This window comes from Hyposmocoma kahamanoa, unplaced genomic scaffold (assembly GCF_003589595.1).
Source record: "Hyposmocoma kahamanoa isolate Upper Pololo Valley unplaced genomic scaffold, ASM358959v1 212, whole genome shotgun sequence".
NCBI lineage: Eukaryota > Metazoa > Arthropoda > Insecta > Lepidoptera > Cosmopterigidae > Hyposmocoma > Hyposmocoma kahamanoa.
Window position 1 is genome coordinate 1,140,391 of NW_020653733.1, and position 24,160 is coordinate 1,164,550.

Genomic DNA, 24,160 nt, shown 5'->3' on the forward strand with positions numbered 1-24,160 from the left:
ATTCCAGGCGACCGAAGAAGGAATGGAGACCATGGTACTAAATTCTAAAGTTCCTTGGTATACTCTCCGAAATATATCCAACAAAAACCAACAGCAACTATTCTGAAATGCTAGATTTTTTTTAAATATTTATTTGCCTAACTATGGCCTTAAAGTTACCCACGAATACTCGTCCGCGTATTAGATATTTTCTATGGACAGATAATTTTTTCTAGTAATAATATTTCGAGATACATACATTAAATGGTTTAACCAATAAGGTGGCCATATAGCGAACTAACTTTGAAATGAGCGGAAAAATCTTTGGTAACAACTATTCGAGTTCTCAGATTTTCACGATTGGAAATGAAACTATATTAAGCTGACATATCGTCGAGTTCAAGAAAGTAAGGCATCGATATTCAGCTGTGATCATGGGACCTGTAAAGAGTCCGAAATCTTGTATAAAAGAGATTTTAGATTTGAAAAATACACAGACAATTCGAGCTATCTTTCATTTTCAGAATTAAATGCCCTAAGCTTAAACGATGTTTGATTGATCAAAAACTAGTATACAATTTTGGAACCTGGTATATTAAACGTCATTTACATAAGTCTTTGTTAAAAATTTAAGTAAAACCAGTTGTTCGCGTCAGTACAGTATGAGGTCATAATATGACGAGTTTTCCCGATGTACAATATATTATTATATTGCACATCGGGAAAACTCGGAACCCACGAATGGGATATATTGTCGTGTTATTCGCTCAAGTATTTAAGATAACGAATCAAGAAACTATATTAACGATATCAATGATTTTGACATCACATATTGACAATAAAGTTTCATGTTAAGAGTCTATACTACCTCGGCTTGAATTAAAATTTTTCCCGTACTAATACGGTTCAATTTGCTTGAATAGTGTGACAGGGGCACTGGTTTTATTTCAAAATTTATTTATTACAATCGGAATTACAACCACTTGAAAAATGTATATGTGTGTTCTATTCAGTTCAGTTGATATAAAAAAATGATTGGTAAATGTAAAGCACCTATTGAATATTGAGGTTTTCTTGTTCAATTTCGACCTTAGTTTTTTTTTCTATCGTGAACATTTTTAGGCATCGTGTTTTCACTCTGTATTATTGTATCAGTGTATATCCTTAATTTTATTCAACAGTTTCGCTGTTATGCAGAATCAACCAAAGCCATTTGAGGTTGTATCTAGACTCTTGAATTGTCATAAATACATCAGTTGTTAATGCAATAAGTTATAAACGCGGCAACAGCATTCGGGAACATTCGTAGCTTCAGGATTCTCCCGATGTGCAATATTTATAGCCTGGTACTGTAACTCAATGGTCGACTTAAAAGGAGACATTACATACGATGGCTACCGTTCAAAATATGTTAATATTAACAGAATTTTTAAATTGTATTCCTTGTGATTTCTTGTTATCGAAGAACAGAAATCGATTAAAACTGATAAAAAAACAATAACATGAACAAAAACATGACCTAAAGATACCATGTTGAAAAACGTCAAATGAACTTGCAATGGTTGTAACATACTAACAACTTCGCAGGACTATAATATTACTAACCGGTGACAATAGAAAACGCTAGCGTAAATACCAGTCTGATGCGAAACGCAGGAGCGGGGGTGAGGTAATTGGGGAGGACGTTTAGACTTACTACCTAATGCAGACCTAAAAAATGTCAGATAGCACTATAATTTTGGTAAATTTATTATGTTCTGTAAAAAATCCTGAAACAGGTTGTTATTCATGGTGTTAGTAATATACTGCCCTCGAAACTAAAAAGGGCACAAGTAGCAATTTATATGATATTTGAGTTACAATCTAGGTAAAAATCTATCTATTTTTTTTGTTCAATATACTACAAGGTCCAAGGGCACAGCTGAATTATGCCCTTTAGTTTTATTTGTGAGTCAAGTACTTAAATTCGCATTTAAATTGGTTATGCTCTTTATATGCAGTAATAACATTTTTTTTTCAACTAAGTTAAATAGAAAATTAAGGGACTTTTAAAGTTTCTGTATAAAACATTTGGTATGTATAAGATAAATAAACTACTTAATATCAAACGTACTACACTACACTAGGTTTTAGTAGCAGTAGAGCTTCTTGTGAAAGTACACCTTGCCTATTATTAGACAACCAAAAATTACACCCAAACTCACGGGAGAAATAAATGTAGGCCGTACTAATATTAAATTCAATTAAGGCAGTCCAGCATGGTAACCGTTCGGCTACGGAGGCAGTTTCTGCCAACAAGCAGTAATAAAAAATAAGCCGACATCTTTAGCCGGGGCTGGTAGCTGCAAAAGTACCTAATTGGGTAACGAAATATCATAGATTTCTCATAGATGGCCCTACGGCTAAAAAGTCGTTGAAAAACCAATACAAAGACACGACAACAAGCACATAGAAAAATTCGTTCGTTCCGTGAATTAGTTGGTATAACGTCTGGCATGGCATGCTAGAAGACGTCGGCTCGTCACAAAAAATAATTGAATATCAATTCAATAAAAATTTCAATACCTTGCAAATATTTAAACATATTTATCACCGATTTTAGAATTTGCTACTTGTGCCTTTATTTCTTCCGAAGTCAGTATATGGTTGTTAGTATTGTACAAATAACCCTTTACGCACTCATGTGAGCTTGTGGCACTGTAACGACTGTAAGGACTGTTCCACTTTAATTAGTATCAAAGGACGGGTTTCTCAAGCCTGCAGCCTTGTGAAAATGCAGCGTAGCCATGTCGAGCAACCGGCACGTCAGCTCCTTGTTCAGCTCTTGGTGGCTCAGACTACAGATTATCAGACGCACGGAAGATGACAGGGTTTCTTCACCGACGATGTTTTGCATTGGAACTGGAAGGAAGATGAGGCAATAATGTGACACACAACCTAGTCTCAAACTAAGGAATTCCCTATATGAGGAGTACCAGAGCAACGGAGATCAGTTCGGGGCACTACCCATAACACCCAGACTACCAATTCAAAAAAGTTCGTTTCCCTAGGACTTGCTCTTAACCAAAACTGTATAGTTTTTAAAGATCAATGGTGAAATCATTGTTAAAAGAATTATTTAGCGTCTTCAAATGTCATAATTACAAGTTTGAACAAAATAAATACATTAAGTTCTTTCGAATTCTACTAAAGGCCTATAGTTTGAAAATAGAAACACATATTATTTAAAATAAAATTCACATGACTGTTAAGTATGTAAATACTTCCGGACAGATGTCAACAAAATCTGTATCTACGTTTAGATAAATCCACATTAAGTTAGTTTACGTCATCGAGTACATATAACCAGAAATGAGACGTAATGTCATTTAATTTGTTTGAAAACTATTCTGCTAAATCATTACGGTGACAACTGCGCTCCGATTGGCCAGCCCGAATTCGAAACAATTGACGGGTGTCGTCAATTGTTTCACTTCATAGCGACCAGTTTAACTTAGCTATAATAGACGAAATATAGCATGTTTCACAAAATAGTTATTTTTGATACAAGTGTGGAAAGTTAGTCATTATTCAGGAGTCTCGAGGCTTCTTGGCCCGAGCCAGAGGCGAGCCAGAGACACGATTTGTCATTTTCACAAATCCGCACGTGTTTCAAACGACGTTTTTTAATACATTTGCGGAAAGACTACATTTAAAGTAAAATAAGACAGTATTTAGAAAAAAACTCATTTCTTGGCCGACTTTTTCAATATGGCAACTGTTGCCAGTATTCAGCCACATTAAAATTTCTATTTTAGTGGCGCGGCGCGCAGCGGTCTCGCGTAATACTCACCTCCGGTCATTGTTAATGCTCAATCAGCCATCTTTATGGAAAATATTTTGGTATTTTTAAATGTAACCCATTGTTTTATAAAACACCTATGCAATTTAAACAAATAAGATGTTTGTAAGTAAATATAAGTTTTAATGACGAATGACTTACGTCACAAAGCACATAAATATTAATCTTCGATTTGATTTTAGAGGGGTATATCCACTTTAAAGTTAAAAATAAAATATTGTATGAGTAACTACACGATATATTCAAGCATAGACATTAATCAGAAACATAAAACAATAAAGTTTCCTCGATAGATAAAAATCACGAAATGACCTCTAATTTTCACATTTTTTCAATTTATTCTCGAAATGCTACAGGTTATTAGAACAAAAATTTGATAATTAATTATATTTATGCATGATCGATAACTGTCACTACGGATTTTTTTTAATCCCTTTAGTTTTAGAGTTATTCCGCTAAAACGAATTTGGTACTTTTAATGCGCAAAATTCAACATCTCCTGTCGCATGTCACGCGAACTTCAGGCATATATTTGTTTCACAAATTTGGGCGGAGCCAACGTCAAAACTTTTTTGGCATGAGAGCTCTTAAGTAAATATTCAAATTCTTTAGTTCTATATTTAAGACTAGAAACAACAGCAAATAAAAAAAATAAAAAATAAAAAGCACCAATGCGAAAAATCCAACTTTCCGCACAATTTGTACTACGAAAAATACCACGTTTTCAGCAACTGTATTAAAAAAATAATTTGTATCACAGTTACCAGTATCTATTAACCATTATTAACTCAGTTTTCTTTTGTTATGGATGAATAAGTTTCATGCTTTTTTACCATACCATTATATGAAATAATTTCCTCTAAACTTTCGGCACACCACATCACAATCACAAACCCACGGCACCATTCGGCTTCTATGAACTCAGTTTAAAGCTTCTGTAGTTAATTTTATTCAATTATGTAAAACATAACCTCCAAAACTTCAAACTGGAATATCTTTCATTCCTGACTTCTCCGAATAGTAAACCCAAAACAAAATTTGTTCAGGAATTTCAACTCTGCATTTTCACATATTTTTCATAAACAGATGCAACACAAACTATGCCAACATAAATTTATATAGGAGTTCGCCATTGATCTTTACAAATCTATATACTTAACCAATTACAAACTTTGTCACACTACAATTATTTTTTTGCAAATTAACAATTACCGTCATAAGTTTATATTTAAATAAACCTTGAACAAATACGGACCTGGCAAGTTGGCCAGTTTCTCCATTATAACATTACACGTTTCGTCAATGTCAAAGTCCCTCAGCTGCGTGGGCGCAGTAGAGTTATCTTCGTCGTGCATCTTCTCGAACGCCGCGAACACCTGCGCGCGCAGCCACGGACCAACGCCTTGCAGCTGCTGGCTTATTAAGGATTCCGCAAAATCTGAGTAACAATTCGAGTTCTTAGGTATTTGCGATTGTTACACATAGGAAATGAAACTATTTTTCCGGATTTAAATCGCGTATATTTGTTTTTTCATACAAACCGACGTTTCGGCCCTTTGCAGGTCCGTTGGTCACGGTTGACTGAGGTGGTACAGTCTTCAACCAGTTATGTCTAATATTGATGCAAGCCACCCTATTTTTTGTGTGAAACCACCAACAGTCGAGCGAAGACCTGCCATCTTACCTTACGTGAGAGGTGTTACAGACAAGATCGGAAGAGTCCTCAGGCGTGCATCTATCAAGACCTATTTCAAGCCCCTGAGGAAGATTTCTCAGTTCCTGAGACCCGTGAAATGTAACATCCCCTTACAGGATGCAGGAGTTTACAAGCTTGACTGTGAGTGCGGTCTCTCTTATATTGGACAAACAAAGCGAAGTATTTGTACCCGCGTCAAAGAACATATAGCTGATGTCAAACACACCGTCGCGTAAACAAGTCTGCAGTCTGCGAGCATGTCATGTATAAACCTACATATTCAATGAAGTTTGACAAACCCCAGGTCCTTGCAAAAGAAGTCCGTTATTTACCCAGGATACTGCGAGAGGCCATTGAAATTAAAAACATCCTAATTTCAACAGGGAAGATGGTTTCTCCGTACCACCAGTTTGGGATCCAATATTTCCTCTAATGAAAAATCCCAAACAGACATAAGACTGCAGTACTAATTAATATGTTTTAGTTTTTTCTAATTTCTATAAATAATTAATAATAAATTGAACTTAATAAAAATTCATTCAATAAAATAATTTGTAAAACTTAATGTGGCGTAAATTGGAATGTTTTCTTTGTAAAATTAAAAATAAGGTACTTAATTAATAACTATTGTAACTATAGTGGAAAAAATAGGGTGGTTTGCATCAATATTAGACATAACTGGTTGAAGACTGTACCACCTCAGTCAACTGTGACCATGGGACCTGTAAAGGGCCCGAAACCTCGGTTTGTTTGAAAAAACAAATATACGCTATTTAAATCCGGAAAAATAGTTTCATTTCCTATCTGAGTAACAATTGTTTTAAGTTGTTTCAATAGTAGTGATAGCGGAGTGGGAGAACGGTTGAGGTCGAATAGCTGTGGCAACATGCATCTATGACTTTAACTACTAAGTAGTGTACATTTAGTAACATAAGAGTTCGAATTCAAATCCTCATCTCGAATTCAAATTTTTCCCGTATTAATACGATTCATTTTGCTTATTTCAAAATTGATTTCTTTATCAACGGAAAATTAAAGCTATTTGAAATATGTATACAATATAATATACGTCTTCTATTTAGTCAGTTGGTATAACAAAAAATCATTGCGACCCCTCCGACGTAAAGTATCGTATGTCGAAATTGCCAAGTTTACAGGGAAGCGTTTTAAAGTTCTGAATTCACTGAAACGAACATAACACGTGACTTTAGTATTTCTCAGTTTTATTCGGCAAAGCTCATTACTCACATAGAGTATTATAAAATCCTAGATATCGGTTAGATGATCTATGGTGATCACTCTTTCAGTGAATTCAGAACTTTAAAACGCTCCCCTATAAACTTGGCAATTTCGACATACGATACTTTACGTAGGAGGGGTCGATTGGTACATGTAAAATTACCCATTGAATACAGCGGTTTTCTTGTAAAATTTCGAAGTAAGTAAATTTTACTACATATTTTTTCCAAAGTGGTAGATTCAACACTTTCTTGTTATGAGAAATCAACCAAAGCCATTTGAGGTTCTACTGCTAAAGGAAAAGTGGGACGTTCAACGAGTCTATAACCAGAAGTAGAGACGAAATAAGGGCCATACGTACCTGGTAACTCATCGGCGATACATAACTTATAAGTATCAAGTCTCGTTTGCACTGAAATATAGACAGCGCCAACAACTGACCTGTGTGTACGCCTCCGTATATTCCAATAATATTCTGCATTTATTGTAATAAAGATAATATCTCTAACAATGGCGTGCTGTTCCATACGGTGGTGGTCAAATGTCAGCGGTAATTAAATATTAAATATGTAATTTTCCAATTTTCGTCCATTATAACAAAGCTCAAGTTAAACTGGTCGATTTGAAGTGAATCAATAGACGCCACCCGTCAATTGTTTCGAATTCGGGCTGGCCAATCGGAGCGCAGTTGTCACCGTAATGATTTGGCAGAATAGTTTTCTAACAAGTTGTCTCTGTTTCTGGTTATAGACTCGACGGGGCGTCGAAGCGAGAGAAGCGGGGTCCGCACCGGCGAGCAGCAGCGTGGCGCCGCGGTAGGCCAGGTGCGAGGCGCACAGCCCCGCGGCGCTGCCCGCCTCGGCGCACGCGCACCAGCGCAGCCCCAGCGCCGCGCACCACTCCTCTGCAACACCGCCGCGGCGTTGGCCGTTGGCCGTTACACGGGTACTGGACACACTCTTTATTCACTAGTATGACGCAAATACATTTTGCTTTTTTATATAGCAGTAGAGCTCCTTGTGCAAGAATTCGTCCATGGAAGTATTGCCACCTTACCCTTTTCTGCCGTCTGCGGTTTTGAACGGTAAGGTTGCTGGTGATTTTAAAGGCACGTGGGACTTGTCAACTTATATCTCAGGGTGACGGGCGCAGTGGCCGCCCTAGGGCCGTATAATCAAAATACCGTCTAGTTCTGCTGTCCGTTATACTACTATTTAGGGCCTGATAGTAAAGTAAATAGTATAAAATATCTTTTCATCACACTTGCTCCTAAATAGTATCATTGTGTTCTAGTTAACTTGACTATAATGCCCCAAATACAACCCTCGGGCCTCTTTTGTTCCCACGGTAAGTTTTTTTTAATTTGTAGCACGACATACTTCGTTACACAGGTCAGGTTCAAATTCAAGCAAGGATGATGCTTAAGTTCAAAATTAAAACATTCCCTTAAAATGTTATCTAAACAAAAATTTTATTGCAATCCAGCTACATACTACTTAAATACTTGTTATAAAGAATTTCTTTTATTTAATTTTAATTATTTTCTGTATAAAAAGTTAGCCATTTTTTTTACAGTCCATCATGTTTATATGGTGGCTGTATGCGTCTAAGCTTTTTACAACATTTTAGTTCGAGTTGTATTAACTATGGAAGAATAGGCTGACCATCTATTGATAAAAAAAAACCAACCATATGCAAAATCCATAATTGATGTGTTGTGAACCATATATTTTATTCTTACAAGAAATAAACATTGTATTTATTTCCTCGCAAATGTGAAGAAAAACACTGTACGTATCACGGACGGTAAAAAAATACGAAACTCGAGTTATGAAAGCCCCTAATACTCCCCCGTTAGTAATTTCTTATTTATCGTCCTTAACACATAATGTACTATTATCAATATAAATAGTTGAGTAAAATCTTCAATTAACAGGAAGACGTCTTACAGTGTGAGGTAACCAGATACTTAGTTTTACCGGAAATCGAGCCTGAGACCTCCTCGTCCAAAGGTCGTCATATCGTCTCCTTACTTTCTCAAAATTGTATTTTAAAACACAAAGTTACTGATTTGCAAAAAATGGATTGTAATCCTAAATATATACATGTAAAAATGCATCCAAATCCTTGATAAGACATTTTAAATAAATAGAAATTATTCTCTCTCATCTCCTGAATAATCACTCTTTAGAAGACACGATTCTGAGATAGTAAGGCATCGATAGGAGGAGAGAAAGAGCGGCAGTACCGAAGTCCTCCGGCGGCGGCTGCGCGGGCGCCGGCGGCGGCGCGATGTGGCGCAGCGAGTCCAGCGCCGCGTCCACGTGCCCGAAGGCGCGCCGCGACCCCACCAGCCGCGACACCGCGCCGCCCACCTGCCACACGGCACTTTGCTACCTCACCATCGTCATGTCACTCAACCCAAACAGTTCCAGACTAATAATAATGACGCACACACTCAACATAGCCCCGCACTAGGGAAACCCTGTGTCGCGGGTGCCATGGACACACACATAGACAACCACAAATTACACCCAAACTCACGGGAGAAATAAATGTAGGCCACACAAATATTTCTTCCGGCCCGGGAATCGAACCCGAGGACCTCTGCGTGGCAATCCGGTGTGGTAACCGTTCGGCCACGGAGGCAGTTACGAGCTATGTGCCCTGCCCGCTGCCACCTCAACTTGCTCTTTCTTCTACGAATCTCCTCATTTCTGATTCGGTGACGTAAACAAATGCCGAGCAGTGCTCCCTGTATAGCTCCCGCGCTACCACGAGTGACAAAGAATAATAAAAAACCTAGAAAGCCACTGTTATGCCAGCCATGCACTATACTAACGCTAAGCTCGAGAGAGGTGCACACGTATGTCCACTCCTGGTCGCCGCCGTCGCCGCCCCCCTCGTCCCCCTCCGCCCCCACGGCCGTCTTGAGCGAGTTGAACACGCCGGTGACTGTGCGGTGGAACAACCTGCAAGGAGGTTCAAGGTTCAATTCTCTTGCTGTTTTCTCGTATTCCGAAACACTCCGGTAGCATTTTCTATACTAAACGCAGACTAGGGTGATCCCTGTAACACTTTATTTGTTGTTATAGGGATGAGATAAAGTCGATAGATTTTAAGTGTATTTGATTTTTGAAACAAATATATGTCTTATAGATCTATTTTTCTGGCGTATTCTGAACGATGTAAACAATTTAGAAAATTTCAAAAAAACATTTATCATTAATTTACAGGTTGTAAAAAAGTAATAACACTGACACATTAATTCATTGCCTACGATTAGAATTCATACTTTGAGAATGAATACCCGCATGTATTGATTAAATTATCGAAAACTTTTTATCGATGTACCTCATCTCTAGTAAATGCAGTGTAATGAAGTAACCTTTGCACGTGGTCGTAAATACAATGAATTTTTGAAACAATATGTTTTTCAGCTCGTTTCTTACGAATGAACATGGAATTGGTGTTATTTTTACTTTAATTTAATGTAATTACTTAAAAACATTTAAAAGATTTTATTTTATTTTATTTTATTTTTATAAGTTTTTATTGACTTATTGAAATTCGGATTATATCACTTTGATCTTAACTGTAGGTATATAATTTCAATTTAAATGTTTGTGTAAATTTAAAATTTTGGTATGGGTCATTGTCGCCCGAAATAAATTGTTTTTTTTTTTTTAAAGCGAGGCTTTTAAAAATAGTTTAAGAAATACGTAAATTATAACACGCTTACAAGGTTATATTGTGTAGATTTTTATGAACTGTCACAAAAACTATCCTACATTATTTTTAGTATAATTAATTACGGTTGGTATCGATAAATTAGGTTTTCACGATTGTTACACATTGAAAATGTAACTATTTATTACAGTTGATTAACTTCGAAAAACTGTACCTTTGTTTTTGGAAAATTTGCTTACAAATTTAATTACCGAGGCTAGTGTTTATTTGTTATATAAAGTCCTAGCTTCATGCCGCCACAGGACCTCTAACCGTCGAACTGTCAAATTAGTTTAGTATTTTTAGTAGCAGTAGAGCCCCTTGTGAAAGAGTTCGTCCAGGGTAGTACTGCCACCTTGCCTATTTCTGCCGCCAAGCAGTAACGTCAGCATTACTGTGTTCCGATTTTGAAGGGTAAATGGGACTTGTCAAGTTGTGTCTCAGGGTGGCGGGTTCAGTGATAGCGCCCCTGCGATCTTTGCGGCTGAAAGCTCTGAGTGGCACTGCAACTGCTATGGAAAGGGGTGTCGCTTAACACCAGGTGTACGACTTGTTCGTCCCGTCACCTGGTATCACAAAAAACACCGCTCTCTCTCTGGACCACTACCGCTGTTTCCATTCTTCATTAGTCCCCCAATAATTGCTAATACTCGCTAAACATACTTATCGAGCCTTTGCATGTTGTTTGACGCTTGATTTGGCGAGGTATTACGATCGGTGCTCATGTCATATTCGTCTGGAACAAGCATATAAGATCCGCATTAATGCATATACTACGACCTGTATTATTAATATATTAAGACTCATAAAGTTATAAAGGTCTGTGTTCACGTCCACGTGACATGAACAGACAACTCAGGCAGTGCACTGACCGAATTCCAATACGTAAAACCAGACTGCTGCGTTGACATTTCCTTTAGTGTTACATTTAGGAACAATATTGTTTATTTTCTTTAATTTATTTATTCATATTCATGCTATATTGGCCCATAAATACATACCTTATATAATTATTAAAATAATTGTCCTGATTTAAATTAAATTTTAAAATTTAAAGTTGATGAAAAGAATTTTAATAAAGCCCGTTTTAATAAACATAATAAAACCCTTATTAACATAATATTAAGGCCAGTATCAATAAACAGTATGTATTAAAAGTCGATAGAACCTCAAATCGATACCGCCAAGGAACACTAACGCCAACTTCATTTTTAGGTAATTTTCTGTTGTTCTTGTAAACAGCCATATTCATTTACTAATATTATGCTCGCCGAATTTTGTGAAAAAAAATAAAGAAACAAAATTGTAAAAAACACAAAAATCGAATTTTGTGACAAAAAAGAGAAACAAAAAATAAATAAAATTTTTACTCTTGAAAACATCATTTTTTAAGCTCCTGCTCATTCATTCACACACATAATAAAATTGAGGATTTACACTATAGTGCGCGCGGAACTAGCTGGCCGCGCCTTAGGTAGGGACAGGGGTGAGGGGGCGGGTTGCTTGCTGCTAGCAACGCACATGAGATTAGACAGTGACGACCAATCTCGAGATATTGTGAACAATAATTGTTCAGTTATTGAAAAGAAAAAATTAAAGCCAATTGAACTTTTACAAGTTTATATTATACCTATCTAATTAATTGCAATGTACAGTCGGCAGCACATCAGGCCGCCACAAACTGTCAGATTTCCTCAATTGATTTTCAACTTAAAGTCCAGGGAATAGAGTATAAAATTGATTGGATAAATTTGACATTTATGTATTGCTGGACTTGCTGTTGTCCGTACATTGCAATTAAAAGTAAAATAAACCAAAAACAAATTAAATGAAATTCTTCCGACATATTTGAATCATTTATGAAATTATTATTAATTAATTAGTGTAACTAACACGACTTTGTATTTATAGATATGAAATTACTCTGACATATTATCCTCTGAATCACTTGATTCTGAATTGTCTGAACTTGAGTCAGAATCATCTTGTAAGTTTATAATGAATTCGTCCATCACAGTATCATATCTCATATCATGATTCCAGTATTCTTGTTCGTTTTTTTGTACGTGGTCGTCGCATTTTTGCCATTGTTCGGCAGAAAATTCAGAAAATAGTCTTGTTAGTATTGTAATTTTCTCGTCCAATGTAGCATTAATGTGATCTCTGGCCAGGCAATTTTTTATATTTGCCCACACAAGCTCGATTGGGTTGAGATCTGGATGATATGGAGGTAGTCTTAGAACAGTATGACCTGCACCTTTCAGAAGTTCATCAATCGTGTATATTTTTTCTGATTGGGTCGTATTAATCAAGCCCAAGAGTTCAGCTTTGACCATCGTGGGAGAAAAGGGCACGTTATGATTTTGCAACCAATTCTGCATATTAATTTTCATACAGGACATAGTCGGTTTCTTCTCAACTTGCACACAGTGGTAAGCTGCATTGTCCATAACTATGACTGAGTTAGGTGGAAGTTTAGGTATTAACTTTCGATCAACCCAGTTGTAAAAATTTGTAGAGTTCATGTCTCCATGATAGTCTCCTGTTTTTGAATCTGATTTAAAAATTAGCAGAGCATCGTCAACTAACCCGTTCCGACTACCAGCGTGAACTATTATTAAACGCCTTCCTTTGCCTATATCTGCATAAACATCAGGCTCCGACGAAGATTGCCAACATTTTTGGACATTATGACTTTGGTTAACGTAAGTTTCGTCCAAAAAGAATATATTTCGTTTGTCTTCTCTGAATTTTCTTATGGCCCTCAAATATTTCACTCGCCATTCAACAATGTTTGGTCTCTCTAATAAAAGGGATCTCTTCGATTTACATTTTTTAAATGAATATCCCAGTTTGTGCAAAAGTTCTCTTAAATAAGTTAATCCGCAATCTAAAATATTATCCTCTTTTAACACAGCATTTAGTTTTCGTAGACTTGGATTTGTTTTCTGTACAGTATAAAACTGATTTATTTTTCTTCTTATCACTCCTAAATCAAAATCATCAACTTGTATTTTCTTTTTTATCTCTTTTGGCCTTCGTGGAGAACTAAATTTTGCTTCCCCTGTATTTTGCAAGGATGTTTTACTTTGAGCAATCACTCTCCTTACACTTCGTTCTGATATCCCGGTTGCTTCTGCCACTAATTTATGAATATTCGCATCAGTTTTATATTCTAAACTATTGACATCGGCTTTCCGTTTTTTAAAAAACGTATGCACTTTAAATATTATTTCCTTAGATTGTCTTTTTATCGGCGGACTCATCTTGACATTGCAATCTCTTGTGCGTTTTGTCTAAACTAGCCAGAACTGTCAACGTGTGTTGCCGCCGCCAAGTCCGGCGCCGAACTGAGTATTCTGAGTAATGACATCAAGTGCCCCCGCCTCCCCGTCCCACCGCTCACATACCTAAGGCGCGGCCAGCTAGTTCCGCGCGCACTATAATTACTATGTGGTGTGAAAAAAAGATTCCTCGATAGAAAAAAAAACAAGCTTAAATCGAATGTATTCAATAAGTACTTTACATATACCAATGATTTTTTTATATCAACTGAACTAATAGAACACGTTTAGTATACGATATTCATTTTCAAAATGGTTGTAATTTCTTTTGTAAAGAAATAAATTCTGAAATAAAGCCGGTATTCCTGCCACTCAACCCAAGCAAAATGAACCGTATTAGTACGGGAAGAATGAATTCGGGCTGAGGCTGTATCGACTCTAAAGACCCGTATTAATAAACATATATTAAGGCCCTTATAAACGCGTAATATTTATAAATTGAATGATTCAGATTCAGATTCATTTATTTCTCAAATATGACATTACAGTATAAATTGCACTACATGTCAAAGTATAAGAAATTATATTGAGATCGTCAGACAAATAGGAAAAGCACACAATAATTAGAAAATTAACAATTCATTATATAATATTGTTGCCATTAAATTACATATCAAATATCATTCTCCATCAAGAATGTAACAACTATTCCGCGGGTTGTGTTATTTATTTATTGTAAATATAAAAAAGAAGGATGGCGAAAGCTGCCCCAATAACGACGAAGAGCCGTTCATGGACTTTGCTAGTATAATTTTGCTTTTTAGTTTATGCCTAGTTATCAATCAATGTCTTTTTGTACATTTTTAGAAGTCGGGAATAAAAAAATTGTATAACATTGTATTTTAGAATAGATGCAAGAAAACAACGCAATTGTTTCAGTTCGACCATAGATTAGGTAACGTTCTTTTTTTTAATTTATTAAGGGTTTGGCAAAGCCATCAGCCTAAACATGAAGTTTAATTATGTTTCTGTAAATATGGCCGCCACAAAGAGGATAGGCAATTTGAGGCGGCGTGCTTGGATTGACTCGGGATTCCTTAAAACGGGCCGATACGGGTATTCTAGTTCGAGATTCGTATAATTTCGCGTTTTAATCTTCGATTAAGGCACAATAGCACTATCCTATGCCACTTTAAACTAGATTTCACAAAATAATTGAAAGTCAAAATAAAAACGACACTTTTCCCTCCAAAAGGTCCAGAGCGAATCGGTAACGTTCTTGTACGTTCGTTTCATTTTAAGCATGATTGAATGTTTACCTACCTGAAGTATTGGTTATTTTATAGTACACAGATAAAACATTAAAGCTATAAAATACCTAATCAAATAATCAATTAAACAATAATGACATAAAGCAAAGAATAAAACACAATGTGACAAAAATATTTAGACAATATTTAAATGAGAGATAATGAAAGTTGCAAAGAAACGTTTTGATTAGAGACCTCTTGCCAATGTCAATGTTACATTGATATCGAGAACAGTGTGACCATTTGTGGCAAATTTCTGCCATTTGGGTAAAATTAATTTTTATTCATTTTCATTGCTGCAGTCATGATAAGGTCTATTAATGTGGCAAAGTTTGGCTTTATTATTTTTGGGAACAAACTGAAAACTTGTTGTTTTCTGCTATTACGAACATACATCTGAAGCAAAATACAGGAAAATGTTATAAACATAACCTATAGCAACTTTATAACCCCAGCTTCTACAGGCTGTACTCAATTAGCTTTTTTGACGCTTTGATAATGAATCACAAGTAATAAGGTCTCCTTAATGCACGTCGTCAAAAACACTGGGTCACAAAATACATGGGTAGTCACCATCCTTCTTTGGATTTGAGCTTGTTAAGAACATATACTGTAGTTAAAATGTTCAGTACACCAACTCATAAACCCGGTATAATAACCAACGAATGAAACTAACCAGCAAGCGTGGCAGTGTCGACAGGTTTCGAAGATCTATGATGCTGCGTGCGACCGCGGGTCTCCTCCGCGCTTTCCCACCACACCTCCTCGGATCTAAAATTAAATTATTTGCTGAATTATTGAGTGTCAAAAAAACAATCACGATCATGTGATCTAAATTATTAAAAAAATATTAATGACAGAACGAAAGATATTCCAAAACATTCTGGGACCAATCAAAGGAGAATTTGAGAATTGGAGGAGCAGATTCAATAGAGAGATTAAAGTGCTAGTGTCTGAGCCAAACATAATCGAGGAAGTAAAATCCGCCCGACTTCGCTGGCTGGGGCATGTGGAAGGAATGGGAAGGGATCGAGGTGCCAAAAAAGCATATTTGGGGCGACACACGGGGCATCGTCCTGTGGTCCAGTCCGAGATATCGTTAGAAGGATGGTGTCCCCAAAGACTTGATACAGCTGAATATATATATAATATAACTAGTCGGAACTGGCACAAGACCGTAAGAAATTGCCTACTTTGGTGTCAGAGGCCAAGATCCACTTCGGGTTGCTGAGCGAAGTAAGTAAATAAGTTTGTTATAATTATTAATACAAAGATCAAAAACACTTAGAAAAAAGTTCTTTGATCCGACTGGATTCGAACCAACGTCTTTCACAGATAGCGCTACGGCTAAAAGTCGTTAAAAAGAACTACAAACCTGCACATGCACATAAATAAATTCTTAAGGTCCGCTAGTTTCTTCCGTGGCTTAGTTGGCATGATTTGCCAGAAGACGTTGGTTCGAATCCAGCCGGATCGAAATAATTTTTATAAATGTTCGATTTTGTATTAATAATGATAACAAATTAGTGGAGTAATATAACAAAAATAACTGAATATCATTCTGGTCAAACATTGTGACATTCTATACCTTAAAAAATAAGTACCGTGTCTAAACATACCTGTTCGGACTGGTTTCTGCCCGCTGCTGTAGAAGGCTTCGCAGCTTGGCGATGCTGGTAGACAAGTCTGCGGCCTCCTCGTACTCCGGCTCCGGAGAGTCAGACAGGGGGATCGGTGGCGGGGGGAATTCGTCTCTTACAATTGGCCGCGGTTGCGACGCCTGGGGATACGTAAATACAATTTTTTTTTGTGAAATCAAGTAACTGGACGAAGAAGTCGTGGGGCTGGTGGTAACATAAACGCCTGTCCATAACAGGAGCAATAGAGCTCCGTGTGAAAGAGTTCGTCCAGGGAAGTACCTTACCTTACCTATTTCTGCCACCAAGAAGTAATGCACGCATTTCTGCGTTTCGATTTGAAAGGGCGCTGGTGAAATTACAGGCATATCTCCTATGTCTAAGTTTAACTGCCTCTGTGGTCGAACGGTTACCATGCTGATCTGCCACGCAGAGGTCTAGGCTTCCATTCCCGGGCTGAGAGAAAAAATTGTATGGCCTACATTAGTGTGTGCGTTATTGTTTGTTGTTATTGGCTCAGGGTGACTCTCTCTCTCTGAGCGACTCTGCAACTGTTATGGACAGGCATGTCGCTTACAACCAGGCGCACGACTTGTTGGTCCCGTCATTTTGTATCATAGGAAAATAGTTGCAGCTCCACTCAGGGCTTTACTACTTCCCTTCCCTTGCATTCCCTGAAACATAAAGATCATAAGTTCCACGTGCCTGAACGCAGTAATGCTCATATTACTGCTTAGTTACATATACATTTATGATAATAATAATAATAATAATAACGCACACACTCAACATAGCCCCGCACTAGGGAAACCCTGTGTCGCGGGTGCCATGGACAGACACATAGACAACCACAAATTACACCCAAACTCACGGGAGAAATAAATGTAGGCCATACACATATTTCTCCCGGCCTGGGAATCGAACCCAGGACCTCTGCATGGCAGTCCGGCATGGTAACCGTTCGGCCACGGAGGCAGTTATGAAATAAGAACTCTATCAGTGAATACATCCTACTGCTGGACGTGGATCTGTAGCCCACAAAACACACCTAATACATAACCTATAACATACAGACTTTCAAGTTGCAGGAACGGTCATTATTACTTACGGTTTGAATACAGAGAGTGTATGAACAAAGGTTAACTGACCACGCTTTCCTGCGACGCCATGCGCTGCTGCAAGACGCTGTCCTGGGACGCGACGCGCTGCTGCTTCACCAGATGCGGCATGCTGTTACCACTGTTCACCTCCTCTGCAATCACATAGGCTACTTACTGCCACCGCCACACTGCTATATCACTGTAAAGTTTCTTCATCATCATTATCACCAGAAAGACGTTCACAACTTAACATGAATTGACTAAATTAAACTTTGCACGTTCCACGTTGAGGCCAGTTCCAGAAACTCGGCCGCAATGTTCTAAATTATACGCACAGGCTTTTTAGTTGCTTCACCTTCCAAGGGCGGTGATGATCTTTTTTCTCTTATACGTCAAGATTAAGCAAAAAGATTGTATGCTACAAAAATCTGAATGTATTTCGCATAAGCTTAATGAATAGAAAAAAAGTAAACATTTGCAATTAAACTATAATTATAATAAATAACGCACACACTCAACATAGCACTAGGAAAACCCTGTGTCGCGTGTGCCTTGGACACACACATAGCCAACCATGGGTGTAATTTGACCCAAACTCACGAGAGAAATAAATGTAGGCCATACAAACTTTTCTTCCGGCTCGGGAATCGAACCTGGGACCTCTGCGTGGCAGTCCGGCATGGTAACCGTTTGGCCACGGAGGCAGTTTAAACTTTACTAAATTAATTTTATAAATTCAAATTCTGCAATATTTTTAGTATTTTGAATTGTTTATTTTATATCTAATACAGCGTGGCTGTATCCATTTTTACCTTTTACAACGTTTTAGTTCGAGTTGTTTACCTATGGAAGAATAGCTGGCCATCGGTTTTGCAAAATCCATAATTGTTATATTTTAAAGCGATATTTATTTTTCCTGCCTTTATCATTGTATTTATTTCCTCGCAAATGTGATTAAAACATTGCATGTAGCACGGGCGATAAAAAAATAACAAACCTCGAGTCACTGAAGCCCGCGGCCTCGTTAGTAATTTCTTATTTGCCGCCCTTATTACACAATGTACCTATTACATGACAAAGAAGAGAGTCAATTTGGCTTACCTGTCTGATCAATAAGAGCCGCGTTTTCTTCAACTTCCGCTAATGTAGGTTTATTTTTGTTGGCGTCTTGAAATCTTTCTTGTACCTTGTCCAGACTCTTGTCTTTCTCCTTGAAATGAGATGGAGATTTTTCCTGTTCAAAATATTAACTAATTCAAACTCGTGTAAATTTAATGATGGATTATCAATCTTATTTATTTCTCTGGATATGTTTGGCTAAGAAATATGTTACTTCTTTTATAATTCTAAAATAATAATAAAAATATCTTAATAAAAATTTCAATTGTAAAATATCATATTTTAATTTAAGTTAATTCAATAGTTCTACGCGACACTGCAATTACAAATGGAATCCAGTTTTATTTTAGAAATATGCAGGTAAATCTTTCTTATTGCGTATTTTTCATGTATTTATTCAATATGGTACAATGACATACACAAGTCACAATTACTTAATATTTTTTTCCTTCCTACGTCCTTACATCAGAACTACCTTTTGCGACTGCAATCCACTTACAAGTTAGTACACGGCTTATGCAATGAAAAAAAAGTACAGTAAACACGAAAAATAGGAACAAATAGTCTGTTTCACTCAGCCAATAACATTACAAAACTAACATCCATCGATTGCGCAAGACACCAATCCCGCGGTGTTTGGGTACAATTCATTACATTTTTACTTACATACAAAATAGTATAAAGAGAGATCATCAACATTTCAGCCTAAAGACGTCCACTGCTGAACATAGGCCCTCCCCCAATAAAATATTGTCGAAATGCAAAAATAAAATTTATTTAGAAGAAATTAGTAATTCATTTAGAGCTAATTTTGTTTTGTAACTATGATTAATTAATATGTGTTTGGTTAGTTTAAATTTCGAACTACATATATAGCCATGTCATTGGTTGATTTCAATTTAGTTCCACATTTCGAATTACGATTTATTATGATGTTTAAAACCGTGTTATTGGTCAGCTTAAATTTGCTTCTGAATTTTTTTATGAGAATTAGCTGTATGGTCTTAGAATAATAACGCATAGAAACCTAGTCCGCACACGCCAAATGAGGCAAATTGAAGCGCTCCCAATGGGCCTACGCGAGCGGGCGGGCCGTCAGTGCTCAAGGTCAACTTGCACCGCGAACAGCTCAAGAATTTTAGCTAAAAATGACGAAATGTGCGGTAAATGAGTGTAAAAATACGTCAGACAAACATAAAATAGATACTAACATCACATTCCACAAGGAAGTAACGCGTTTCAACTTGTATTTTTATATAAATAGTCATTAAAACCGAAAATTAACCTACTACTAAAACTAGCTTACATTTTAATTTTTGCCTCACTTGTGACTGTTCATTTGATATGAAACTATCATTCTATGCGTTATTAGTCTAAGTGTATGGTATGTACCTTGAGTAAATTTGACATACACATTGATAGTATTACCTGTAAAACACCAACGATGTTGGGTTTTATAAAAAGGAACGCAAGAGATTTTAGGTTGCCGCGGACCAAGCAACTCTTGTATGACTGTTTGGTTCGTATTAGCCTGGAATATGTAGTGTCGTTTGGAGTCCGATTTATATTGTTCACTCTCAGAGGCTCGAAGGAATCCAAAGAGCCTTACCAGATACCTGGCCTTCACATCTCCGGGAATTTCGTATATATGTCCTTATAACCAGCGATTGGCTTATTTTAATTTAATTAGCTTAAGGCAGAGACGTGAACTGCATGATTTGTATTTTTGCATAAAATAGGAAATGCCTCTACTGACTCAACGGAAATTTTATGTCGATATCTCGGTTCCGTATAAAGTTCCTCGTAAGCTTTTGTCTCACATATTTATAGTAACACGTAGCAGAACTAATTTGGGCACCCATTCTCCAGTGAATAGAATCAGTGCGGTGTATGTGGACCTTTGAAGTCGAGTGCCAGATTTGCATATTTTCAATAATTCCTTGCCTTTGTTCAGACATCCTCTATTGCAATCGTTATCAGGTAATTTAAATGTAATATACTATAAATAATATGTTTTATGTTTTAGTATTTATTAAGTAAGTAATCATATTATATTACATTTTATTTATAGTCGTATGAACCCAATTCTAATTCTTTCAAATTAAAATTGTTTATTAATCTAAAGTGACAAATAATTAATGAATGTTGTGTACTCCTTAATGGGATATGTATTAGAAATTAAAATGATTATTTAAGTATTTTAGGAATGTGTAATACGTATTCTGTGGATGTACCTTATTAAATAAATAAATACCTGATTGTCATCGCCAAGGCCGGTGAACCGAAGGCCTTTCTTGAGTCCCGCTATGCCGAAATCTAAAAGACCTTCCATCATGCCAGCTGCCTCGTCCTGTAGTCATATGCCAATTATTACGTAAATATTTAAAACACATTATTAATTTTCTTTTAGCGGGAAATTCTCAGTGTTTGGTAACTGGAGCGATGAAGGTAACAAACACCAGAACCTTAAGAAGAAGTTAATTAACCGACTTCAAAAAAGGAGGAAGTTCTCAATTAGACTTTGTTTGTGAACCGATTTTGATGATTTTTTTTTTTGTTGGTAAGAAGGTAATTCGGTATTGGTCCATTTCAATTTGAAGAAAATATTAGACCTAGAAATATTCGGCCTAGAGGGTCGGCAAACTAGATGATGAATCCGGTTGCGGCCACTTTCCGTTAACCGATTCGAATCGATAGATGTGATTTCAATTTTTCAGTCGATCAGCAAACTTTTGACGTCGACTTTTTTAATAAAAATCAAATAATTTAATATTTATTTTATTGCGAATATCGTGATATTTTTACTATACACTGATAATACTCCACTGGTTTGATACAAAGATCGAATAACACGAAAGAATCTTTTCGGTCTGAGTAGACTCGAACCAGACTCTGTTGCCACATCGAGGACAACGCTCTTACCAACTGAGCTACAGACCGAATCTGTAATATGGATTTTTTCTTCGTGTTATCCTATCAGTTAATATAATCAAAGCATAAAAGCTTTTTAATTGAAAATGGGTTGTGGCTATCTTTCTTTTGTCTAACGTTAATATTCTGTTGGTACCATATTCAAGTGAGACGCTTCCCTTTCTCCTTCCTAATGCATACGGCAAAGGAATCAAATACACTACCGGTGTCTGTTATTCCTAAAAAGTATAATTTGGGGCTAGAATGGACAGATTACTATACTCATCGTTTCTGCTGTTAGTGTTATTTTCCCCAGTCCAAGTGTATAGTAAACAAGATGCATGAACAACAGAAATTACACCCAGAATAAGACAACATATTTAAGAAGAATACCGACAATACAACGTGCAAAACAAGTGCAACATGTGGCATACCGTACAACATTGAGGTCACATGCAACGTACGTCGCTCATTCCATGTCAAAATGAAGATTTAGACTAGCTTCACATGACATGCGTCAGACGCACGTTCTGGGTACACGCGCTTACAACTACATGAATTTTATTCGTAAATAGCCGTGAATATACACATACAGAAGAGAGTTCAACGCGCGTCAGCTTATGAACACGTACGGCGGCTTACATTTAAAATTCGTAAATCAACGCGAGTGTCGAACGCCGTCGTGTGGACCAAATCTTAATTGCACATGACATCGATTTTTTTTTTGCTGACGCACTTTACGCACGAAACAATAGAAGTCGTGTAACGCGAAAAAATAGCGAAGACATCCAAACATATGCCCCGCACGGGAAACCTTGTATCGCAGGTGTCATGGACATACACATACACAACTACAAATTACACCCAAACTCACGAGATAAATAAATATAGGCCATACTAATATTTCTCCCGGCCCGGAAATCGAACCTGGGACCTCTGCGTGGCAGTCCGACATAGTAACCGTTAAGACTAATGGGTTCGACAATACAGTAATTTGACTATTCGACCGAGATATGTTTTTCTTCTTGAATACATTCTTCTCTGCTACATCTGGTACAATTCGCGAAATATGACGACTTCTATTATATCACACGTAGAATGCGTCGGCCAAAAAAAAGATCGTTAAATATTTTATATTTCGCATGATATGAGCGACGTTCTACTCTGCCAATAACATTACAAAACTAACATCGATGGATTACGCAAGACACCGACCCCGCGGCGTTGGGTATTATTGATAATCTATAATCTGTCTTTTTTGAAGAACCATCTTTACAGCAGTAAAATGACAGTGCCTACATGCGCAAGTGTTGCCCGTTGCCTAGTGATTGCAGTCGATAAAATATTCTATCGACTATCGACAGAATGTTGGTCAGGCTTATGCAATAAATAGTTGTTTCATGTAAATCATCATCAGCCCATTAATCGTCCAACTGCTGGGCACAGGTTGAATTGTCAATATTTGTAGGTTCATATATACATACACTGCATTTACTATATGTTGATTAAAAATACAAAGAAGAGACATATTTTAAAGTTTTCCATTTTAGTTAAATATAGATAATCATATCCATCTGTTCTTATTAAGATGTATATTAATAAAAATTGCTTTCGATACTAATAGGGCAACTCACAAAATAAGTTTATTAATTAATTTATTTATTATTAAAACATCGTAAAATTCAGACATTTTTGGCAAACATTTACCTTCTTTCACAATCTGTCGATAAACTATCGAAAACAAAAACATGACTATTTAAAATTTCACGAAAACTGGCAACCCTGATAATGTAATTTTACTCGGTCTTAAAAAAAGACAGACTATATGTAGAATTCACGAAACATGCATGGTATCCTAACCAGTACCTCTGCCATGAGTTAACAGTATTGACAAATGCCGGCGTCAATTACGGAAGTGACCATACTTATCTGCACGAAACACATTAAACCGGTTAGAAGCAGCTTTAGGTATGTCATGTGTAAAACAATAAGAGTGAAAAAGACAGTACGAGCGCAAGTTAAACGCTTTTTTATGCGTGGATATCAATTGCTTATTTTGAACTCCTCGTTGAGCCTCTTTGCATGCTCAGAACCGAAACTCGTGACATCGACGCGTTATCTTGAAACATTGTCCATACGCGACAGTGTTCTAGGACTAATGTATATTTTGGAAATAACTTTTTGAACTAAAGCGTGAAACACACAGAGAGCGGGTGCGGCTCGGGCGCGGGTCGGGTCGGGGCCGAGGCGGGTCTGGTTCCGTGTATATGAAAGACAGCATACCGAGCGCGGGCGCGTGCGCCCGTCCCGCTTTAT

At 36.9% G+C, this 24,160-nt stretch overlaps 1 protein-coding gene across 4 annotated transcripts in view; it reads right to left on the reverse strand.

Moving 5' to 3' along the window:
* Positions 1 to 2,474: 2,474 nt before the first annotated feature.
* Positions 2,475 to 24,160, reverse strand: part of LOC113227662 — a 30,473-nt gene continuing 8,787 nt past the window's right edge. For 2 of the 4 annotated variants that reach the window (XM_026460627.1, XM_026460626.1), the window contains exons 5-15: positions 21,189 to 21,284; positions 18,917 to 19,049; positions 17,864 to 17,967; positions 16,698 to 16,858; positions 15,755 to 15,849; positions 11,148 to 11,220; positions 9,598 to 9,727; positions 9,004 to 9,130; positions 7,546 to 7,659; positions 5,076 to 5,258; positions 2,475 to 2,880 (exon numbers count right to left, since the gene is read on the reverse strand). In XM_026460627.1, coding sequence (XP_026316412.1) covers positions 2,705 to 2,880; positions 5,076 to 5,258; positions 7,546 to 7,659; positions 9,004 to 9,130; positions 9,598 to 9,727; positions 11,148 to 11,220; positions 15,755 to 15,849; positions 16,698 to 16,858; positions 17,864 to 17,967; positions 18,917 to 19,049; positions 21,189 to 21,284 — 1,392 coding nt within the window. In that variant the 3' untranslated portion in view covers positions 2,475 to 2,704. Of the gene's footprint in view, positions 2,881 to 5,075; positions 5,259 to 7,545; positions 7,704 to 9,003; positions 9,131 to 9,597; positions 9,728 to 11,147; positions 11,221 to 15,754; positions 15,850 to 16,697; positions 16,859 to 17,863; positions 17,968 to 18,916; positions 19,050 to 21,188; positions 21,285 to 24,160 lie in introns of those variants that run through there. The other 2 variants (XM_026460628.1, XM_026460629.1) reach the window with 2 other exon arrangements.